Source organism: Erpetoichthys calabaricus, chromosome 8, assembly GCF_900747795.2.
Source record: "Erpetoichthys calabaricus chromosome 8, fErpCal1.3, whole genome shotgun sequence".
Classification (NCBI taxonomy): Eukaryota; Metazoa; Chordata; class Cladistia; order Polypteriformes; family Polypteridae; genus Erpetoichthys; species Erpetoichthys calabaricus.
In genome coordinates this window covers 111,155,493-111,177,900 of record NC_041401.2, presented here as the reverse complement: position 1 = coordinate 111,177,900, position 22,408 = coordinate 111,155,493, and the positions used below count along the sequence as shown (strand labels likewise).

The following is a 22,408-nucleotide window of genomic DNA, read 5'->3' as shown; positions in this document are numbered from 1 at the left end:
AGTGGAATATGGTGGTGGCAGTCTCATGGGGATGCTATGGGGATGTTTTTCATGTGCTGGGTCTGAGAATCTTGTCAGAGTTGAAGGGACAATGGATGGACACATATACTGCACAATTTTGCAAGAGAACTTGTTCCAGTCTGCTATGAAAGCTCAGGAGAAGATTCATCTTTCAACATGATAATGACCTTAAGCATTAGGACAATGTGACACTTTAATAGCTCAAAAACAGAAAGGTGAATGTTTTGAAGTGGCCAAGTCAAAGCCCTAAGCTTAACCCTGTTGAGAATCTGTGGCACTGTTTGAAAACTGCTGTTCAGAGGTGCCATCTCACCAACATAGAGGGTCTCTAGAAATCCTGCCAAGAAGAAAGGGGCAGAATCACTCCTGAGCAATGTGCAGAACTGGGGCCTACTTACAAAAGAACGAAAGCTGTTACGGCAGCAAAAGGGTTCTTGACAAAGTATGAATGTGTTGGGCTTGAATACTTAATGCAAACATCAACTTTGGAGTTTTTCTTCTTCAGTTAAATATCTACAGAAAATGGTTTATTTAGAAATGTATTGTTACAGCACAAGAGTTCACATTAAAAAGAATGAATAAATAAACGTGGAAAAATCTTTTGTCATACAGAAAATTAGGATGACTTTTAAAGTGAATGAATACTTTTGCATGTCACTGTTTGTTTCTGAAAGGGCTTGGTGGTTATTATTTTTAACAGTATTTTCCCGTATTTCTGAAATATTCACGGGGCTGACGTGAGGTGCACATTCTGCTGGCTTTTTATTCAATCCTAGCTACATCCAGTATATGCTTGCAGTCAGCTACTTATTCATACAGCTTTTGCACACCAGCTTCTTATTCTAACAGCATGGCAAAATATTCTACAGCATGTACATTAATCAGAATCATTACAAACTGATCAATTATTTGAAAAAATAAATATTCCACATTTTGGTTCTGCACAGGTCAAAAATGTTAAACACAACTTTAATTTAACAAAGGAATCTATCTTGTCACAAAACTGTGAAAATTAAAGTGGCTGAACGTGATTTAACACTTTACAGTGCCCATGATAGCACAGTAAATCCTATTTATCAGATATTGGAGTGGAAATACGCAGGTACTCGTATCTGGCAGGGCAAAAATCGGCTGCATCTTAAAAAAAGCATATGCCTTGTCACAAAACTGTGAAAGGTAAGGTGGCCCAATATGATGTAACTCACATATACTGGTCCTAAATATGGAACATCTAGCTTTTCAAAGAATGGACACGATCATATCATGTCAAATAATATGCACATTGCAGATGTGCAAGCAGTGGGGCATTGTGGTTAGGGCTTTGTCCTCTAAACCCTACATTTGTCGGTTCAAGTCCTGATAGTGACACTGTGTGACCATGAGCATGTCACTTCACCTGTCTAGGCGGCACGGTGCGGGATCGCTGGGCATCATAAATGTAACCAGTAGTAACTAAATGTTATACTGGATAAAGGCGTCAGTCGTAAATGTAGAATATTTTGCCTTTAGAATAAGTAACTAGTTTGCAAAAGCTGTGTGAAAAAGTACAGTCGCGGGTTGCAAGCGAGCATGTAGCTGGAAGAGAATAAAAAGAGGACCAAATACGTACTTAACTTCAGCTTTGTGTTCATTACACACTCAATGGCTGATTCTATTAAATAGTAATAATTACCACCAAGTCCTTTCCCAAACCTATCGTGTGGAAAAAAATACGCCGCTGTTTAAAGTAAGCCCAGATCCGTCTCCAGTCAGCTTCTCTACACGCTCCATGACACTACCGGCCCCTGAGTTCCTGTTTCTTGCCCCGCCCATTTCCACTGAAGATCACGTGAACAACCAATATAGTTCGCACGCAGAACCAATATAGTTCATACACAACATTCCGATAGTGTGCGTTCGCAAACCAGTATGTTTCATACGCAAAACCGATATAGTACACACATAAATCCAGCATGTTACTTTCACAAAGCCGGCATAGTACGCACACATAAAACCGGTAGAAGACTGACAAGGACTCAATGTAGTGCATACACAAAACCAATAGCGTTCATATGCGAAACCGATATATTACCCACGTGAAACCAGTATATTGCATATGAAAAACCAGTGCTATACGTAAGCAAACCAGTAGTATACGAACACAAACCAATATAGTTGATACGCAAACCGATTGCATACGCACGCAAACCAATGCAATTCCCTTACAAACCGATAGCAAACGCACGTGAACCAGTAATAAAGTTCAATTCAATATAGTTCATATGCAAACCAGTGCTATGCATATACAAACGGATATAGTTCACGCACAAACCGATAATATACGGACACGAACCAATATGGTTCATATGAATGAAACCAGTATTGTTCGCACGCAAACCAATTAAGTATGCACGCAAACCGATAGTAATCATCCATAAACCAATAATGTTCATGCGTAAACCAATACTTTACGTAGAAAAATATATGATTTTTGGCCTGTTTGGCCCCTCATAAGTATCAAGGTCGGCATTAAAGATCCTCTTGAGTGCTGAAGCAACAACAAAAAGCACCGGGATAAACACATCTGGACCTGCTGCCGAAAAAGCATTTGCTTTTAACAACAGCATCCCTCCTTCGTGAACACATCTTCAAGGTCCGGATAGGCGATCAGTAAAAAGTTGACTTAGTCACAGCACTGTGCAATAATAAAACATTTCCTAAAACATATAGTTGTCCAGTCTGTATCATTCCTAAGCAATCTTCCAGTTATAGAGGCACAATTCCAATTACTAACACATTTATCGTGTAGCTCCCCCCCCCCCCCCCCCCCCCCCCAAAGTACGAACACATTCCACCTTATTAATTTAATATTTAAAATTTTAAACCGCTAAACCCGCCATCAACAACTACAATAACAGTTTAAATCGTCACTCAAATATTTTTTTTGTTATAGACATAAAACAAGATGCCCATTTCCATTTGATAGATCTTTACTAGTGTTCTCGCCTTGCTCGCTCTCGGTCCACGGTGGAATTTGCTGTTAAATGGAAAAAAAAAAAAAAGAAAAACAGACTCTTTTGGGTCACAATGGGTGGACGTGGGACCCGAACCCACAAAAGCCTTATTATGGAGCGGCAACTCTACCACTGCACCGCTACTGTTTTCAGCAGGGTGGATGTTTTTTATGTATGTATGTATGTAATGAAGACAAAAACAATTATATATAGATGTATAGGCTACTATATGATATACGTTCAGTGTTGCATGAAAACGTTGCATGAGGTGAAGAATGAATATTTATGAGAGTATTACAGTGAGAGATTTGTCGTCACCCGTATTACTAAAGCTCTTCTTTGCAGCATTATTCATTCTACAAGTCGGCATTTGTATGATGTATAATTTATAATTCTATTTTTTGCCACAAAGTATTATCGGGCACAATCATTTAACATGTATGGATCATCCACAAACATTCATTTCAATGGGAATTCTGTTGAGTTTTTGAACTCTGTTGATGCCATATGTACTTCAAACTGGAGCTTGATGAATAATGATTCGAAGCACTAAGCAGACATGCACACTGGAATCATCAAGCTTGGTTAGAAGCACTGAGCAGACATGTGTACTGAGATTGCGTCATGACGGAGCTCCGAAGCCTCAGACATGTGTAGTACTGAGATCATGACGGGTATCCGAAGCCTCAGTCATGCCTAGTGCTGAGATTGCATCATGACGAGCTTCAAACGGGGCTTTGAAGCCTCAGACATGCGCACTGGGTTAACTGAGGCTTTGAAGCCTTGAGCAGATTCGAAGCCTCAGACATGTGCACTGGGTTAACTGAGGCTTCGAAGCCTCGAGCAGATTCGAAGCCTCAGACATGCGTAGTACTGAGATTGCGTTGTCGCTACCCGATCTGCGTGCCTTCCAGATTTGCACGGGCAGGCGTATTGAAAGCCTAGCATGCCGTAAAGTGTTCACGCATGCGTTAACCAGATTGGGCAGCACCATAAAGTGAGCGATGACGTTTTCGTTCAATACGTATGCAATAACACACTCCGCATGCGCTTAATAATAAAAAAAATATATACTAAACATTTCGCTTTACGGCACGGATCGCTCTCAACTGCGCATGTCGATACACAACGGGCCGTACAGTATTTTCGTTTAAATGCAAAAGTAGTTGACCATAAAGATAATATTATTAAATATTCATTGTACGTTCTGTTTTCAGGGCTGAATTAAACTTGTCATATTCCTCGTTATAAACGTTATCGCTGAGATCGCTTCGTTTAGTTTACATAGCACTTCTTTTTTCAGTTCCCACTGTACAAAGAAGTATTCAACCATTGCATATGCCATTATGGGCGGCACGGTGGTGCAGTGGTAGCACTGCTGCCTCGCAGTTAGGAGACCTGGGTTAGCTTCCCAGGTCCTTCCACTCAAAAAAATAATTCATTGGATGAACGTAATTTTATCTTGCCACTTATATTCCATCTAAATAAATCATGTTATATCAATCCATCTTAATAGTGTTGTTTCAACATCACCCATGTTTGTAAGTGTAACATAATATTAACATTTACATTCAATTAATTTGGCTTTTATTAAATTAACATGTTTGTACCAAGTTAGTCTAATTAAATTCATTTAAATTGATTTTATATTGATTAAACACTTTGGCACAACAACAGTCAGCCATGTTATATGAACTAGTAAATGTTTTGTCTGTTACACCAATGTTAATCTTGTTGAATGAAGTAATGTAGCTTTTGTCTGTAATACTCACATCAAACTTGTTTCAGTTAGTGTTTTTTATTGCTTAAGTAAACAATTTTAATTCAATTACTGAAACATACATAAAGGATAGCTTGCAAAACCATCTCTTTTATTTTGCTCTAATATTTTTAAAACAACTATAAGGATCCCAGTTCAGCCCAGCTTTCTCCCCTTCAACCATCTCATATTAGCACCAACCCACTGGGCTCAATGACTTTCTTCATACCACCCAAGAATTGAAATCAATAGTCCAAATTGCAATCACACTCTTCTTAGGGGTGGTTCAAAGCTAAGAGATCAAGCTGAGCTGAGTAAATAACGGGTACATTTAGAATCTTTCATTAACAGCAATGCATGTAGATTACAGAACTTCCAGAACAATGAAGACATGCTGACTTCCCGTGGACTAAACATTACACCAGATCTTAACTATCATCGTCTTGTCAATGCTGCCATATTGTGGAAATGTGTGGGAAATAACAGTTCAGAAATAGTCCTTCAAAATGTGGGCACTTCTGTCATATATGGTTTAACGTTCAACAAATGCAGAATATTTTGCCAACAAAAAATAACAGCCCTAAAGCAATCTTTTGGGATTTGCCACAATTCAGATTAAACTTACTTGTAAAAATGTAATAAAATATGCATTGGAACCAACAATATGCATTTTAACACAATTTTAAGCACTGTTATAACATTCAACACTTGCATTGCAAAAAATAAATCAAAAGAAATGAAACATTACTGTAATGTTGCTTGCATACCTTTTGCTAACTTGAGATGTCAAATCTTTGTAAATTAGTGCTCCATTTTAATCAGGCTGTATCCATTAATGTAGTCTATTTACATGTGTAGAAAGCATTCAATGTGTGTTTAAGTTCGAATATGACTGCTCCACTTAGAAACAATCTTTGAAAACCAGTGTGTACATTTGACTTTGTAACAATTGTCGATGTGGTAAAATCACTGTTTACACTGTAAGTGTATGAGACTTTAACTTATGAGCCAACAATCTTTGTCTCAAGTCTACTGAGCAAACCAAATAGTGCTTCTAAACATTTTTATAATTTTGTAATTTTGAACTTTCAAAGTTAAACACAAAACAATCTGCATTGCAGAGATATGGAAAAATATCTGGCTTCCTTGAGTCTGTTTCAAGCTCATTCACCCCATTAGCTTGTTTTTTAGGAACTGTGCCTTGGATGACAACCTCTGCCCATCCAAATTCATGATAATTTTTTGTAAGACTTCAAAAGTGCATTTGAGCTCCGGTGGGTAGCTTAGGTTCAGACAGTATATCAGTCCAAATAACAGAGCACAAGCAATCACGATGCTCCTCAAACCAGTGAAAACCTCCACACCTTCAATCAGGACACCAATATTCTCTGGGTCATCTCCAGGCTCTGCACCCTCCTGCTGAATGACATACACTCCCATCACAGTTTGCTGCATGGCTTCAGTGTTGGCCTCAGTGTTCTGTGAAGTAAAATATGATAATAAATACATTTTTTGAGACTAGATATTGGTGCAAAAAAAATGCTGATTGCTGATCATAACATTATAAAAACATTTCCAATTTTATGACTAAAAAATTTTACTCAGTTCAATTAAAGATGTACAAGAATAACACAGATGCACCAAATGGACATCCCAGTGCGCAATGAGAGAATTAACTGTAGAAACAAAGAAGGAAGTAACAGAGACCAATGATCGCTATAAAAGAGCTCAGTCAACCACATCAAGACAATTGCATATAAGTGGCCTACCATTGCCTACACAACATTCAAAGCCCATCTGCAATTTCCTAGAGGAACTAGGTGGGGCATTTTATCCATATGCATGAATTATTTACAACACTTGCCCAGCTCTGTACAAAATATATTAAAATAATTTTGTTTTGTAGAAACTGATATGTTTACCAAATTCTAAATTTTATGTCTCTAATTTCCAACCTCAGAAATTTGACATGAAACAAAAACAAGGACAAATTACATTATGTTTTAGTCGTACAGGGTGTCACATTTTGCTGTTTCATATTTCAAATTTATTACCCATAACTCCTGCAGTTAATTACATAACACACAAGTAAATGTGTGAATGAAATGTGCTGTAAGTCTACATCTTTGTCACACGTTGTGAATGTAACTCACTGTGTATTCCTTCACAAGTTTCTCGTGGTCTTCGTTCAGGTAGACGCACAAGGACTTGAGGATGCATGCTCGTCTTGAATGTATTGTGTCATCCTGGGGTAAAAAGGGAATCCATTATGAGAATATTTAGCTTTTAGGCAGCAGTTTGAAAAAAGAACTATGGTAGACAATACTTAGGTCAGAGGAGACCAAAAGGCATGTACTCATCTATCTCAACCACATCAAACACAAAATAAGGCAACCACACACACTACTGTTTTAAAATTAACCATATGATTTTATCAATTACTTATTAATCTCAGACTGACACTTATGCAATTGGTATAACAATATGATTAAGTGTTTGATTAGGTAAAAACATCTTAGGACTTTTGCCTACCATATGTATAGATATTTTTGCTCATGAAATTTTTGTGATATGGGCCTAAAAGTACTTCATAAGCACAGGTCTAACCATTTTAACACAAACCTTGGAGACAGCCATCATGATGTGTCTCATTTTTCTTCCAGCCACCCCACCTTTGCATCGAAAGATCTCCATCATGCGTGGAGTGTACCTGTCTATCTCAGAAAAGAATGTAGATAGCAGTGGTACAGTCGATATGCGCAGGAATTCCTTGTCGATCTGAAAAACATGAACAATGCACTTATGACTTGCACTGTTAGAACACAACATGCAACAGAGAAAGGACATACCAGGAATTATTAGCTGTTTGATCACAATATTATATCAATATTAGTGAAGAAACAAACAACTGGTCATCACTATATAACACATTCTTGGGGCATAAAGCCTTACATATAGGACATGCACCTCTTTCTGAGTGAACAGAGTTGGCCATCTGCTTTTGAAGTCTGCAATCAAGGGCTGTCCTTGAATAATTTCTTGCCTTCTGTATGAGAAAGTCTTCTCCATTTTCATTGTCACTATATGGTCATTGTTTCTCTTCTGAATCTCTGAAAGCAGTGCAATTCTCTCCTTTTCCAGACTGTCAGTGGTTTCTCCTTTTGGATACTGCGGACAATAATTGACTTCTGCCCTTCTAGGCTTTTTCACATTCAACGCTGCCTGACTTTTGTCTTTGGCCTTGTTCTTTAGTGAATTTACCATCACCTCAGCACAGCCCAGGCCTCTGAGTTTGGTCCAGAGAGTGGCCATTTTATACTTGAGGCTAATCTTCCAACCATAACAGCCATTGAAGGATCCCTGATCCCTCAGACAAGGATGCTTTTTCACAAAAGCTTCTGCAACTTCATTCAGGTCATTGTCAGTTGGATAGACTTTAAATTTAATTATTTCTTCAGCCAGTCTTTCTAAAAGGTGGGATTTCAGTTTTGGTGAGGGGGTCAAATGAGTTCCACCAGCACTGAACTCAGCGTTGGCCTTTTCAAGTTGCAGTTCGGCCTCATAGCTAAAACGAGGGACTGTGAAGACACTTGGCCACAATGACAGTCTTGTAGATGGCGATGAATCTGACGATGAAGCAGGCTTTGTATTATCCGTGTCTGCTGAAGAGCTTGAAAAGGAATGTGTTGGACTCTGGACTACAACAGGTTGACCTGTCACTGCTTCATCTTCTGTAAAACTTTGTAACTGTAGAGTATATAAGTATACAACCTTTAAAATTGCTTTATCATTGATTTCAGAGATCGAAGTCAGGTTTATGAACTCGTTTCCGAAATCAGGATCTTGATATTGAAGGTGAAAATCCTGTTCCACTCCAAAATTAGTCTTTATTTCCTGGCAGAATTCCTCAATGGAGTCTGATATCCTCGCTGGTAAAATTAGTTTCCTGGCATCATCTTCTCCAAGTATGATCCTCAGTCTTATGGGCTGGGCCATCATGCTGACCTGGAAAATTATTTAAAAAATAAATAAAAATGCACTCATCGAATATTGTGTGAGTGTGTGTATATATGGGTCAAATTCTAATGTCAACAATTAAGGCAATCAACAATAATTTGATGATGTCACCTAGGAAATTGTAAACGGAAAAGGACAGGTGAATAGTGCATTTTCCAGATTTGTCTTGGATTCTTTTAGTTAATGACATTAGTTTAAAAAAATCAACAGTCAATTCTCAATAAATTAAGTAGAATCTGGTCTGCAAAGCATGATTTATTATTTACAGTACAAGGTGATACAGTAGGAAAATACTTACAAACATTACTCCTGTTTACCCTGCAAGTTAGTGTGTCTCTTCAGAGTAACCAGACGCAGGCCTCCCTCTGAATAGGCAGCAAACGGGTAGTCATCGAGTAGTTCCCCATGCTTAATCAGAGACACCTCTCTCACATGTGACATGTCAAGTTCAAAAGCTCTGAAGTGCTCTCGATACCAAGCAGAGAACTTTTTCACAAAAAAGAATATCCTGCCAGTCAAAATAAAAATCTGCAGAATTTCTGCAAACTCTGGCAGACCAAATAATTGCCCATGGACAACTATCATTCCTTTGTTGTAGTTCATGCCATTGTATGACACACTTTTTGTAATATGGACATCAGTTTCATCTGGTAATCTTTGCTTAATAGCTATTGCAATGTCACTTTGCAGAATATCAATTGGTACTGATGAGACAGCAGTTACTATTAAAGGTGTCCTATGGTCAGAAGAGTGCAAGTCAGAGGCAATCATGAGCTGATGTTTTCTGGCAAGTGTGAGGGGTATGTTTTTAAAACAGTTGGTATGGCGAGCAATCTGTTTAAAAAAACTATGTTTCGCCTCAAATCTCATTTTCCATTTGTGGACAAGAGGCCCAAAGAGCCAAATCAGAGCAGGGTAGTGTTCCAAATAATGATGTTTAGGGAGAAGACTGTTGTTTGGAAAAAGTTCTTGGTATCTCTGGCGATGTTCACTGATTTTACACTCAAGGTATGAAATCGACTCATCAGACTGGACAGGGGTTACAACAAGCTCCACAATGTCCTTCAGATCCAAAACAATATGCCTGTGGTATTGCGTGAGGCCGATTGGTTTTATCTGCCCATTTGTACTCAAAATTTTGGAACAAGTTGTTAAGTTTTTCTAAGGTTAAATACTTTTTCAAACCCAAATGTCCTCAAATCTTCACTTTTACAAAGGACTGCCAGATAAATGGATGAGAGGGCTGAATGAGAGCCAGGAGGTAAATTGCCCAAGACCCAATATACACCACAAAGCTTATGCTTTTTGCGTGAGGTCCGAAGAGGATTACAAACCTCAAAATCGTCAATATAAAGGTTTATGGAAATTCTCAACTTCTCAACAGCTAGAAAGCTATTTCTTTTATAATTTTCACCATCTCGAAAAGATCTGTAAACCTGCTGATTCATATTGTCTCCGTTTTCTTGAGCTATTTGTTCTTCAATCACTCTATCCAATAATTTATTGTGACTCGGTATTTCCTGCAATAACTGTAATAAAGGGATGTACTGAAATGACTTCCTTTGGTCTTTAGATAAAAAATACTCAGCAGGCTCTACAACCCTAAAATTTAGTGTGTGGTATAGTTTTCTTTTATAAGAACTGGCAAGAGGACCACACTTTCCCAGAATTTTAGCCACAGGGTTAGAAACACACACAGAATCGGCAAGTTCTTCAATAACAGCCTGACCAATATGGAGGTTATGGCTTTTGAAAATTTCTGTAATTGTACGCTTTGTGAGAGGCGCACTAGCTGAACTTAACAGAAAATGTAACTCCTCTAATAACTCATCTACTCCTTTTGCTGGAACATGAAATATATGTTCTAATTTCAACAATATTACTGCTATTTTCCGTTCAATTAGTTCTGGCTGATTTTCAACAGCATTATAATCACTTTCTGTCACTGACTCACTTTCAAATTCACCATAGGATACATCTGCAGAACAGCTAGCCCTTACGTTATCAGAGGACTCTGACACTTGAACCGGGTCCACAAGTGTAACTACACTGGCTTTAAAATCTTTAAGTATGTGTGGATGATGCTTCCTCTTTTTGTGTGTATAAAATGTATTGTAAATATTTGTCTTGAAAGGGCAACCAAGAAACACACAACTAACTGTCTCGTTCCTTCGCAGATGTGTTCCAATATGGACAAAAAAATCTTTCTCCGAGAAGACGTCACTGCATTCACATAACTCACTTTTAAAAGTTACTGAACTGGAAGCTGTCTGCGTAAACTGAGATGAATGAGCTTTATAGACATGAGTGTTCAGTCCACTCCACGTCTTGAATGTGCACGGACAATTTACATATATGCACAGATAATGTTGGCCTATTCCATAATGATGATGTAGTTTATAATGCTGAAGTAATTTGTACCTACTTCTCTCTCTGGTGACACAATGTTTGCACTGCCACATACACGTCACTGATAGAAAAAGAAATATGCATTAGCAAACGATAATATACCAAACACAGGCCAGGTTTGGGTCAGGGGGATTAATCTTCTGCATAATGCCAACTAAATAACAGATACAAAATAATAGGACAAAAATATGAACTTACCATGTATTGTTGAGAAGGTGCAAAAGAATCTCAGAGCATGGGGATGTGGCTTTATTTTGTGATGTATTTCTGGTGGGAAAAAAATATAGAGAGAGATTAAAGTAGTTATTACTCTGATGAATTTGTGTTAATATCTGCATACACTGAAATGTGAAGACTGTTAGCCTTAATGCAGAGCACCAGAGAGCACAGAAACAATGACCCGAACAATATTCCACCTAAATAATTCTGAATTCAAAAACTAAGTGCGGATATTATAGAAAAAGAAAATGCACATGAAATTAATGCTGTTGTCCCCCACTATATTGCACTCCTCAAAGGCACCAAACTCCACTGACAAAAACAGCAATTTCAGGTAGAGCATCATAAAACACTTCAAAATCACCAAAACGTTTAGAAGAAATTACAGCTCTACACGGCTTTCCCGCCGACATCGCGCTCTTCAAAGTCAGCACACGCCATAAGTAAACCCCAGAGATAAAACAGTCCTAACCACGCAGATAACCATGAAACACATCTCAATCAAAGTCCACAGAAACGAAAAACAAAACTTACCAAAATCTCCTCGTTAGTCTTTGCACTGCTGCAACAATTAGCGAAATTCTAATTCACCGAATTTCATGTGAAAACATTCTGGCTCACTCTCCGCTATATCGTGACACACTCTCCTCTATATCGTGCTCCTCAAAGTCACCAAACTTACTAAAAAAACTTCCTAAAAACTTACTAAAATAACTCAGATATTTCTAAAAACTACTATTTATCTCTCACACTACTAACCTAAAAGAGATATGTGAATTACTTACCTCATTGTCAAGTATGCCAAAGGATTCACTCCACGCACGCTCGTTAACGTCTCAACGGACTTTTCCGCATCCGGTGTGCGTGGAGCATGCGCAATAGCTGACGATATCAGAGTCATTGGTTTGATGGAACTCATTCTCATTGGATTGCCATGAATGAATGTAACTCATCAGAATTTTCTTTGAGTCATGTTCAACAAAAAAGAATGAAGCATTTAATGAACATAAAAATGATTTTTTCATGTAATGTAAACATATTACTACTTTGCTAATCAAACACATGCCCTAGTTGACTTTTTTGAGTGTGCGTGGAGTTTGCATGTTCTCCCTATGTCTGCATGGGTTCCCTCCGGGTGCTCCGGTTTCCTCCCACAGTCCAAAGACATGCAGGTTAGGTGGATTGACAATTCTAAATTGGGGTTTGTGTGTGCCCTGCGGTGGGTTGGCACCCTTCCTGGGATTGGTTCCTGCCCTGTGTTGGCTGGGATTGGCTCCAGCAGACCCCCGTGACCCTGTGTTCGGATTCAGCGGGTTGGAAAATGGATGGATGGATATGTCATTATAGTCTACATATAAAAAATAAATGACAGTTTTAAAAATAGATGTATTCAAGTACTTTATTGTCATTGAGTAACGCAACAAAATTACTCGTGTCAACTTCACGTTGCATTTAAATTCCAATGTGAAATAGTTCAGATATATAACAATACAATAAATAAATAAAGTATGAACTAAAAACTGAGTAATCATACAAAATATGTTCAAAATATTGGCAAGAATCCATATATAATGTTAAAGTAACCAGGATGGATTATTATTGTATAAATGCACAGCAGTATAGATTACACATTACCTACACTACCTACATTAATTGTACATGATCAATGAAAACGATTTCAGATTGAGGAGATATACGAGTTCAATAAGTTTATAGCAGTTGGAAAAAAGTTTTTTTTTGTCTATTTGTAGCATACAGATTAATAATAATAATAATTCTTTGCATTTATATATCTGAGATGCCTGCCAGATGGGAGAAGCTCAAACAAGTTCTGTCCAAGATGAGTGTTCTCGTTGATGATGTTTTTAGCCCTTCTTACACAGGGAATCTTGTATCGATGATCAAGTGATGGCAGTTCAGTTCCATTGAACGTCTTGTGATGTTTTTATGATCCACTACAGGGCTTTTTTGGCAGGTTTGGAGCAGCTGTTGTACCAGGCTTTCATGCAGTTAGTCAAAATAAGTGTGTATATATGTAATAATGAACTGTTGATGCACTTTTCATCCCTGGAAAAACTCTTTAAAAATAACTTTACATATTATTATTAATGAAATATACATGTCATAGGGCATCATGGTTTACAAAACTTTGTTACGGTGATACTATTGGATTGCATAAACAGTCTTTTTCAAGAAAAAGAAATCTTCATTTCATGTCTAACCTACATAAAGCACAACCCTAGCACCATCTTCTGTGATACTATTGCTCGTCTTGTACACAAATTTAAATGGCTTTTATTCACCCATATAGTGTCTTAAATGTGAGTTAATAACTGAATAATAAAAAAGGAAATACACTTTTCATGCAAATTTTATTGAATAAATGTAATGAGAACAACAAAATTAAACAATGTGAGAACAATGCACCTAAAAAAACCATGTCAAATGTACAAAAAAAAAAATGTAAAAAAATCACCACATAGCTTTAACATATTTTACCCAGAGCACAGAAAATTTAAAGTTACATTTTTTGCTATTTTGATCATTAAAATTATTCCACAAATAACTTCTCTAACATATTTTAATACTAATAAAGCCCAAACTGCTAAACTGCTTAACAAATATATATAACTATGAAAACGAAAAAATATATATAAAATTAAAAAGTACACAAGAGGAAAATTGAAAGGTCCTTCTCCTTAAATATATCTGATGGTCAGATGGTCCTGTTGAAGAACACAAAAAGGTCTAGTTGGTCAGGATGATTGACAAAACAACGTCTCAGGTCACAAGGTCACAGCCTCCCCAGGCCACTGTGGACATTCTCAGCAAGCATACTGTTGTAGTGTTAATCCAATTGCAGCTACACTTCAAGAGGGTCTTCAGAAATCTTCTCTCTTCAGCACCACAGTCAGTTGCACATGACTTGACCAGGGTGCATGGCAAAGGGCATCACTGGACAAAAAAAAGAAAACAGCAGAAAAAAAACAATGGTTATTATCTGGTGTAAATCTTTCAAAGTGTATGCAGTTCCATTCATAAACCAGAAGTAAATCATAAACTGATAGAAGTGGGAATTAAGCAGAGGTGAAGTTTAAAAATGGAGTTTTAAAAGTATTTTGAAAGGTTTTTCATTTATAGCTGGCATTCTATATTTTTGGTATACATGTGCAAGCTGCTTCACCAGTTCTTTCATAAGAAAATTAGTGGTTGTGGTTTAAAGATTACACTGAGGAGTGTTGGGGGAGAGACAGTACCAAATACAGGAAGGGACTAAATTGTTCAGAGCTTTTTATGTAATGAATAGTATAGTACTTTAAAATCAACTGTGAAGGAGACAGCCATCCAGTTTATTAAAGCTAAGGTCAAGTAAATGAGCTTGGAATATGGAGAAAAACAAAATGTAAACAAAACAAGATACATTACCCCAGAATACTTGGCAATGACGCAGTAGATTCAGACCCAAGACTCAAATGAAGGATTCTGGAAGCACTGAGCAGTAGCATCTTCTATTCCAACAGATATCACAGCATTCCCTCCTTCTTTAATTGCTGCCCTATCTTTCGGTTAAATTCTTCCACTTCACTAAGGCAAGTAAAATATAAAAATAATAAACAAGAAATATTTAAACGCTTACTTCAAACATTCATAGAGTTGACTTATACCTGACACTGTATTCTGGGCCACCAAGAAATAGGTCTTCTATCTCCTGTCCTGATACACCCTGTAAAGCAGCCAGGGCATGGATGATGGACTATCCAATATTAAGAAAGAACAGAATACAAAAGTTGCTTGCATGTAACTGAAATATGACCATATCACATTATAAGTGAAGGCATACACCAATTACCCAGTAACAAAGCATAATACCCCTAAGAATGTGTGCTTTATTTTACAAATGAAACAGCCTGGTTTTGTTTCTATTGAAACTCATACAATGAGAAAAACAACAGTTACTGGGATTGCAAGGATTCACACACAGACTAAAATATTGTGGTCTAATGTTGGGGAGTTGCATAAGAAAAAACACATTTTAACATTCGTTAGTGAATACCAATTTACTTCTCTGTTTAAAAGAACTGTAAAATTTAGACACCTGATCTGAGATACATCTAGGCAGTTCAGATTTTCATATTCCCAAAAAGAGAAAACCTACTAATCCATTAATCAAGTATAAATCAGTAAATAACAGGAAAGTCCACCTGAGCAGTTTTTTTAATAACACAATTTATTAAAAGTTTTACATATTTCAAAATATTCATGCACGTTCATTGAAATCACAAGCCTATTTAAAACGGTAAATTTTGTAATATTCCAATTATTAAACAAAACGTCAGATAATCCTAAATTTATCTAGATTATATTACAATATATACTGTAGTCTCAAAAACTGAAAAGCATTCAATAAACATTACATACAGTACCTTTAATCATAAAATTCACGGACACACGTCGTATTTCACTTCACTCTCTGACCATTAAATTGTTGCTGAATTCTTCCCGTAAAAGAATATTCTTTCAAGTCGTTGTAAAATTGAAAAGTCTTCATTTTTCAAGAAGTGAAAAATATTCTTCTTCCCGGAGAAAAATTCAATATGCTCCTATTCTTTATGGCGTTCTTCTTTCTCCTTCTCACTCGAATGGCGGAAGTTCTATTTGTTAATGCAGACCGAGAAATTAAAATCCCGCGGTAACTTTTTTTCTCGAGTGTCGTAAAACATTCAACATGCGCAGAACAAATCGGGCAGCGTCGCGGAATTAATTTTAATTAAGCAGAGAAGGGGACTCGTGTCGCAAAGTAAAAAAAAACGCAGATCGTGCAGGGTCGTAATAGTTAAGTTCTGCGCATGCGTGCGCAAACCAGGTAGGCACTGCAGATCGGGTAGCGACATGCATCATGACGGGCTTCAAACGGGGCTTCGAAGCCTCAGACATGTGTAGTACTGAGCTCATGACGGGGCTCAGAAGCCTCAGACATGTGTAGTACTGAGATTGGATCATGATAGAGCTTCAAAGCCTCAAGCAGACATGGTCACTGGTTACTGAATCTTTGTGAAGCCTCAGCACACTCAAAGGCATTGACCTCTATATTTTGAGAGTCTATCTGACACTTAACTCTCTAGTTATATTTTGTAATTCGTACTGACATTACACACTTCAGTTAATATAGTTAAACTACAATTCAGGTAGTTGCTGAGAAGTAATTATTGTTCTTGTGGATTGCTGTGATTTCCTTTGTCAGATACATAGTGTCAAAGATATATTGTCATATATCAACTTTATATATATAAAAAGATTAGGTAAATCGTGCAACCTTTTTATGGAACCCTTAATTTTGTTCAAAACCGTACGTCATATAGTATACATCTATAAATATAATTTTTTTGTCTTCATTAGGAGAATACAACAATGATACTCTCGTGTCAATTAAACCAATTTAACGTGTATATGTCAAACAACATATTTCCACATCCGCCGCAGTAAGAACAGTAGTAGTAGTTCAGTTCTGTGAAGCTCGTTAATTAATTAGGTGGCTCAATGGTATTGCAACTGTCTCTCAGTAAAAACACCAGGGCTTCGCGTCGTTGATCCTCCACTTGTGAAAGGTTTTTTTCAATTCCTCCATTTCACAATATTTTCAGCTGGGACGGATAGCGAGCGAATCGAGCTGTCGAGGGGAGGTTGGCCACCGTAGTCGGGCAGGGGGCACACGTCATTAATTATATTGTGTATGTAAAGAGTTTCACTGTAAAATATAATAAGCTTCATATTTGTGTGATTGGAAACCCTGGTGTCGTACTGAATTTGCATTGTAGAAAAACAAACTACTGTGCAGCATGCCTAAATGTGTCTTTTCGTTTCTGATCGCTATACGGCACTACCAATTTAAGACAATTCGCTATAAACAGTTTCAGCCAATCAGCGCCTTCTAAACATGCAGAATGACAGTGTGAACCTTTATTGTAGCAGTGCAGCATCTTCGTTTCAGTCAGTCATTGTCCTGTTAGACTATTTACTGTTAAGTGCTGCTTGAGGTACTGTTTATAGTACAACAGGTAGCCTACGTAGTTCTTAAATTGGAATTGAAATGCACACACAAGTCTCCTAAATTATTTATTGAAATGCTTATACATTTACAGTGTCCATTTTAGGAAATCGTAGTTTGTTGACAATCATAAGGTCAAAAACCAAGGAGGATATGAGTTTGCATGGACTGTGCTGTTTCTTTTTTTTCGTGACATCGCATCAGTAGAGAGTACGTCAAGTTAACAATGCATTCTGTCCTAAATGACAGCGCACACGCTTTTTGATATTTCCTAAAGGCCAATGTGTCTCAGTTTGCTCATGAATATATTTTGACAGTGTATTTTAGTGAGAATGATTATAAACATATTACCCATGTTCTTGTAGATATGTAACGTTTGGTGAGAATAAAGAAAAAGTAACAGCACATATAATAGTTATGTTGCATTGTTTATGATTAACAAAATTCATAGTTTATCTAAAATGTTCTACTTATACAGTTGATTTATTCCACTTCTGAAGGTGTACACTGTCGGTATTCTCCATTGCATTTGCCCCCGAGTGTAACGTGTGCCAGTGCAACTGAAGGGTGGCAGACGAGCTCACGTAATGTGTGACAAGGCACATCCTCACCCTGATGCTGAGGCTCTTGTCATGAATATTCCCATCTTGTGCTTTTTCTCGTTCCTGCCAGTTTACTATTATTATTGGACACGTATGTAGAGGAAATGTGTGTCTTATTTTATGTCTATGAAAGGAAGGACGGTAAAGCCTTGAATGAAACTGAGTGTTGATGCTTTGGGTAACAAGACAGGTAAGGAGCAGGGAACATTAAACGTGACAGTGACTGCGGGGGATTGTGGAACTGGAAGATGGTTTAAGAATACAGGTATTTCAATAAATAATTTAGGAGACTTGTGTGTGCATTTCAATTCCAATTTAAGAACTACGTAGGCTACCTGTTGTACTATAAACAGTACCTCAAGCAGCACTTAACAGTAAATAGTCTAACAGGACAATGACTGACTGAAACGAAGATGCTGCACTGCTACAATAAAGGTTCACACTGTCATTCTGCATGTTTAGAAGGCGCTGATTGGCTGAAACTGTTTATAGCGAATTGTCTTAAATTGGTAGTGCCGTATAGCGATCAGAAACGAAAAGACACATTTAGGCATGCTGCATAGTAGTTTGTTTTTCTACAATGCAAATTCAGTACGACACCAGGGTTTCTAATCACACAAATATGAAGCTTATTACGTTTTACAGTGAAACTCTTTACATACACAATATAATTAATGATGTGTGCCCCCTGCCCGACTACGGCGGCCCAACCTCCCCTCGACAGCTCGATTTGCTCGCTATCCGTCCCAGCTGAAAATATTGTGAAATGGAGGAATTGAAAAAAACCTTTCACAAGTGGAGGATCAACGACGCGAACCCCTGGTGTTTTTTACTGAGAGACAGTTGCAATGACATTGGGCCACCTAATTAATTAACGAGCTTCACAGAACTGAACTACTACTACTGTTCTTACTGCGGCGGATGTGGAAATATGTTGTTTGACATATACACGTTAAATTGGTTTAATTGACACGAGAGTATCATTGTTGTATTCTCCTAATGAAGACAAAAAAATTATATTTATAGGTGTATACTATATGACATACGGTTTTGAACAAAATTAAGGGTTCCATAAAAAGGTTGCACGATTTACCTAATCTTTTTATATATATAAAGTTGATATATGACAATATATCTTTGACACTATGTATCTGACAAAGGAAATCACAGCAATCCACAAGAACAATAATTACTTCTCAGCAACTTCCTGAATTGTAGTTTAACTATATTAACTGAAGTGTGTAATGTCAATACGAATTACAAAATATAACTAGAGAGTTAAGTGTCAGATAGACTCTCAAAATATAGAGGTCAATGCCTTTGAGTGTGCTGAGGCTTCACAAAGATTCAGTAACCAGTGACCATGTCTGCTCGAGGCTTCGAAGCTCTATCATGATCCAATCTCAGTACTACGCATGTCTGAGGCTTCGGAGCGAGGAAGGTATTACTGCAGACTGGAGACATTATGGGCGGATCTGAAGGCGGGATAACTGTAAATGCAAGTGGATAGTATTGGCTAATTCAGAATTTCAACGAATGAGATTATTGTTCCTCTATGACAATCAAAAACTCAACTGTCCAATAATTATCAACGTTTGAAGTTGTCTATCAAGTGTAACTTTAACCAAACGATTCACAGTTCGTGATCTCTACCTCTTTGAGGTTCCGCCTTATAAAGTTTCCTCTTAAATAACCTGCAGTTGTACCAAGCGACGAAACTCCATTAAACGAAAGGAGACAAAAAAGAAGCTGCGGCGATGAAACTCCATTAGACAAAAGAAGAAGCGACAAAACTAATTGCTCGTATTTTTGACAATGGAAGTAAGTGTGCTTCAAAATGAAAACTTTTGAAAGTTGCATTTTTTTTCGTATTTTTAATAACTTTGTTTTGCATGGTTATGTTTGTACTGTGAACCTTTACGTTTGTATTAATAATCATTTTCGCTGTAGTAACTGATTTATATTCAGTGCTTGAAGTGGACCGGCACTCAGCGGTACCGGCAACTCTTCAAATTTCAAAAGGCAAGTTTCACAAGAACTCCTCGATTGTGCATTGAAAAAGAAAAAAAAAACTTATACAAGCATCTAGGAAACGCTTGATCAGTTATTCTGTTGTGAAGTAGGCTTTTGATAAAGTTCAGATTGACTACAGTGGTGCACGATGTTACCTTTTTTCTTTTCAGTTTAGTTCCTTATGTTGGAGTAATGTGTCTAAATTGTAATACCAAATAATCTGCAATGTTTTTGTACCGTCAATTTTAATAGAATTTCATGGTAGTTTTGTGCAGATGATGCTTGCCATTTCTAAATTGTTAAAGACTTTCCTGCAATGGACAGTGCGCCACTAAATTATACGTGAGTCAGACTGACAGTCGCGATGTTCACAGAGCTTTTCAATTTATTTACAAGTGACATTTATATATTTTTTTCCTTTCAGCCAGCTTGCTACAAGAATATCTTATGGAAACTGGATGTTAATGAAAAATCAGGTAAATTGCAAACAACCGTCTGTTAAACTTGTAATTCACTTGTAGTGTTTGACTTTCACGTGTGTCTTTATTTCTTTCCTTCTTTTCTTAGGACATCCCTGCTGGTTCAGTACACTGTGGAGTAGACGTGTTGATGGTATTTGAATATTAACTGTAAGCTTTATGTAACTTTACATTCGTGTTTAGATTGTGTAGGATTTCAGTACTTTTTCTCGTATTCTCTGTCAGTCTGCTTTTTATCTGACTATGGAGGAACCCTTTGATATATTATTCATGTGTATGGAGGAACCCTTATATATTATTCATGTGTGGCATACCTTTAATTGTGGCATTCATTTAACGTGCCCTCCACTATTAATGACACCCCTTTATAAAAATGTTAATTTTAAAAATATTTATTTCTTGATGAGAGTTTTGTTTTTCTTTGAATGAAATTGTTTCAATTACAAGTCAGATGTTTCTAATTTTTTCAGTACAAGGTGACATTTCTTCAGCAAACAGGAATTTTTTTTAACCCTTCTTACTAATTTTTACAAGGGGTGCCAGTAATAATGGTGAGCACTGTATTTGTTCTTTTTATCTTAGGATGACGTGTCTGTGACTTGCATATTACTTTAGGTAGTGTCCAGATTGGGGTATTCATAATACTCTGACATAGATGTATTCTAAAAAACTATTGAGATAACCATGAATGAGAGTTTTTGTAGTGAACCACAGAGTAATTCTCACAGTTTGAACTTTATTCCAAAGTGTCCACTTTTCTGAGAAAACAGGTGTGTTCAGACCCAAACCAGATAGCTTGCACAAGACAAATACTTCATGTGACAATTTGATGTATTTATTTGTGTGTCTCCACCATGTAGGAGAGCAGACTGGCTGTGTGGCTGCAGAAGGGCAGCTGACTCGAGAACAAGGGGCTCAGGTTTATGAGGCTGCAGAGATCAGCAGGGCCTCCAGGAGGAGTCAACATGGAAAACTGTTGGAGTTCATCATAAAGGGCCATGGAGCAGATGATCACTTGCTGGTAACTTAGTTCAGATAACAAATAAAACTTTCTTATTGTAATCTATCTATTAGCAAAGAGCTACAGTATGATGACTTTATAGCACCAAACTCTTGTATTTGCTTGTCCAGCAGGCTGTTGTATCTGAAAAGGTGTCATCCAAATGGTTTAAAAATGATGAAGATCCTAAAGGTCACCGGGTAATGACCTCTATACAGTAGAAGATGAGGAGCTGACAGATGGCCTCTACAACTACCTGATGAAGTGATCTCAAGAGCTGTAGGCACTTTTGTGAAGATTGACAGAGTTCACATCTATCTATCTATCTATCTATCTATCTATCTATCTATCTATCTATCTATCTATCTGGATGTGCCGATTTAGCTTTAGTGAGTCTCTAATGAGTACAGAAAGTGTCTCTATGAGTAACGTCCTCTCTGTTTCTTTTTTTGTGATTGGCTCTTATTAAAGCTCGAGGAACAGTTGAGATGATTTCTCTAGCAGAGGCAGAAGGTCTGTTCATTGATGGACCAGCAGACAGTGAGTGGGACGTCATGTGGTGTTGGAGAGCAGACGGTTCTTTCTTTTTATTTTCAGCACCATTCTGTTAAACAGAATACCATTTTACTTGTAGTGAATTTAGACAAGAATATAAACTAAATACATATAAATGTAAATATTTGTTTAAAGTGAAATTTAAAATATGCATTAATATACTTTTAGTATTGGTAAAGGTATTTTTTTTTTAAAGTGAGTGAAGAGTTTGACAAACTTGAGCTTCAACTGTTGGAGTACAAAGACAGACAGACAACATCACTGAGGCATCTTAACTTGGGACTCCATCTCATCC

The 22,408-nt window shown here is 37.2% G+C and overlaps 2 protein-coding genes and 1 long non-coding RNA gene across 5 annotated transcripts in view; 1 reads left to right on the top strand and 2 right to left on the bottom strand.

Moving 5' to 3' along the window:
- Nucleotides 1-22,408, top strand: part of LOC114655950 (epidermal differentiation-specific protein-like) — a 324,209-nt gene that overhangs the window by 236,851 nt on the left and 64,950 nt on the right. The window lies entirely within an intron of this gene.
- Nucleotides 6,721-8,113, bottom strand: LOC127528989 (uncharacterized). The gene is made up of 3 exons (XM_051931065.1): nucleotides 7,741-8,113; nucleotides 7,396-7,551; nucleotides 6,721-7,019 (listed from the first exon to the last, which is right to left on the bottom strand). The coding sequence occupies exons 1-3, from the start codon at nucleotides 8,083-8,085 to the stop codon at nucleotides 6,903-6,905; spliced, it is 618 nt and encodes a 205-aa protein (XP_051787025.1). The 5' UTR covers nucleotides 8,086-8,113; the 3' UTR covers nucleotides 6,721-6,902.
- LOC114656721 (uncharacterized) lies at nucleotides 14,536-15,174 on the bottom strand. Its single transcript, XR_003717072.2, has 2 exons — nucleotides 15,084-15,174; nucleotides 14,536-15,003 (listed from the first exon to the last, which is right to left on the bottom strand). It is a non-coding gene; the product is annotated as an uncharacterized LOC114656721 (long non-coding RNA).

Bases quoted from the DNA above. Each gene is read 5' to 3' on its own strand.
- LOC127528989 (XM_051931065.1), bottom strand. From the start codon at position 8,085: ATGGCCACTCTCTGGACCAAACTCAGAGGCCTGGGCTGTGCTGAGGTG. The intron at 7,552-7,740 runs GTGCATGTCCTA...CATGTTTTTCAG, and splicing joins CTCTGTTCACTCAGAAAGAG to ATCGACAAGGAATTCCTGCG. The intron at 7,020-7,395 runs GTTTGTGTTAAA...TTTTTACCCCAG, and splicing joins TCATGATGGCTGTCTCCAAG to GATGACACAATACATTCAAG.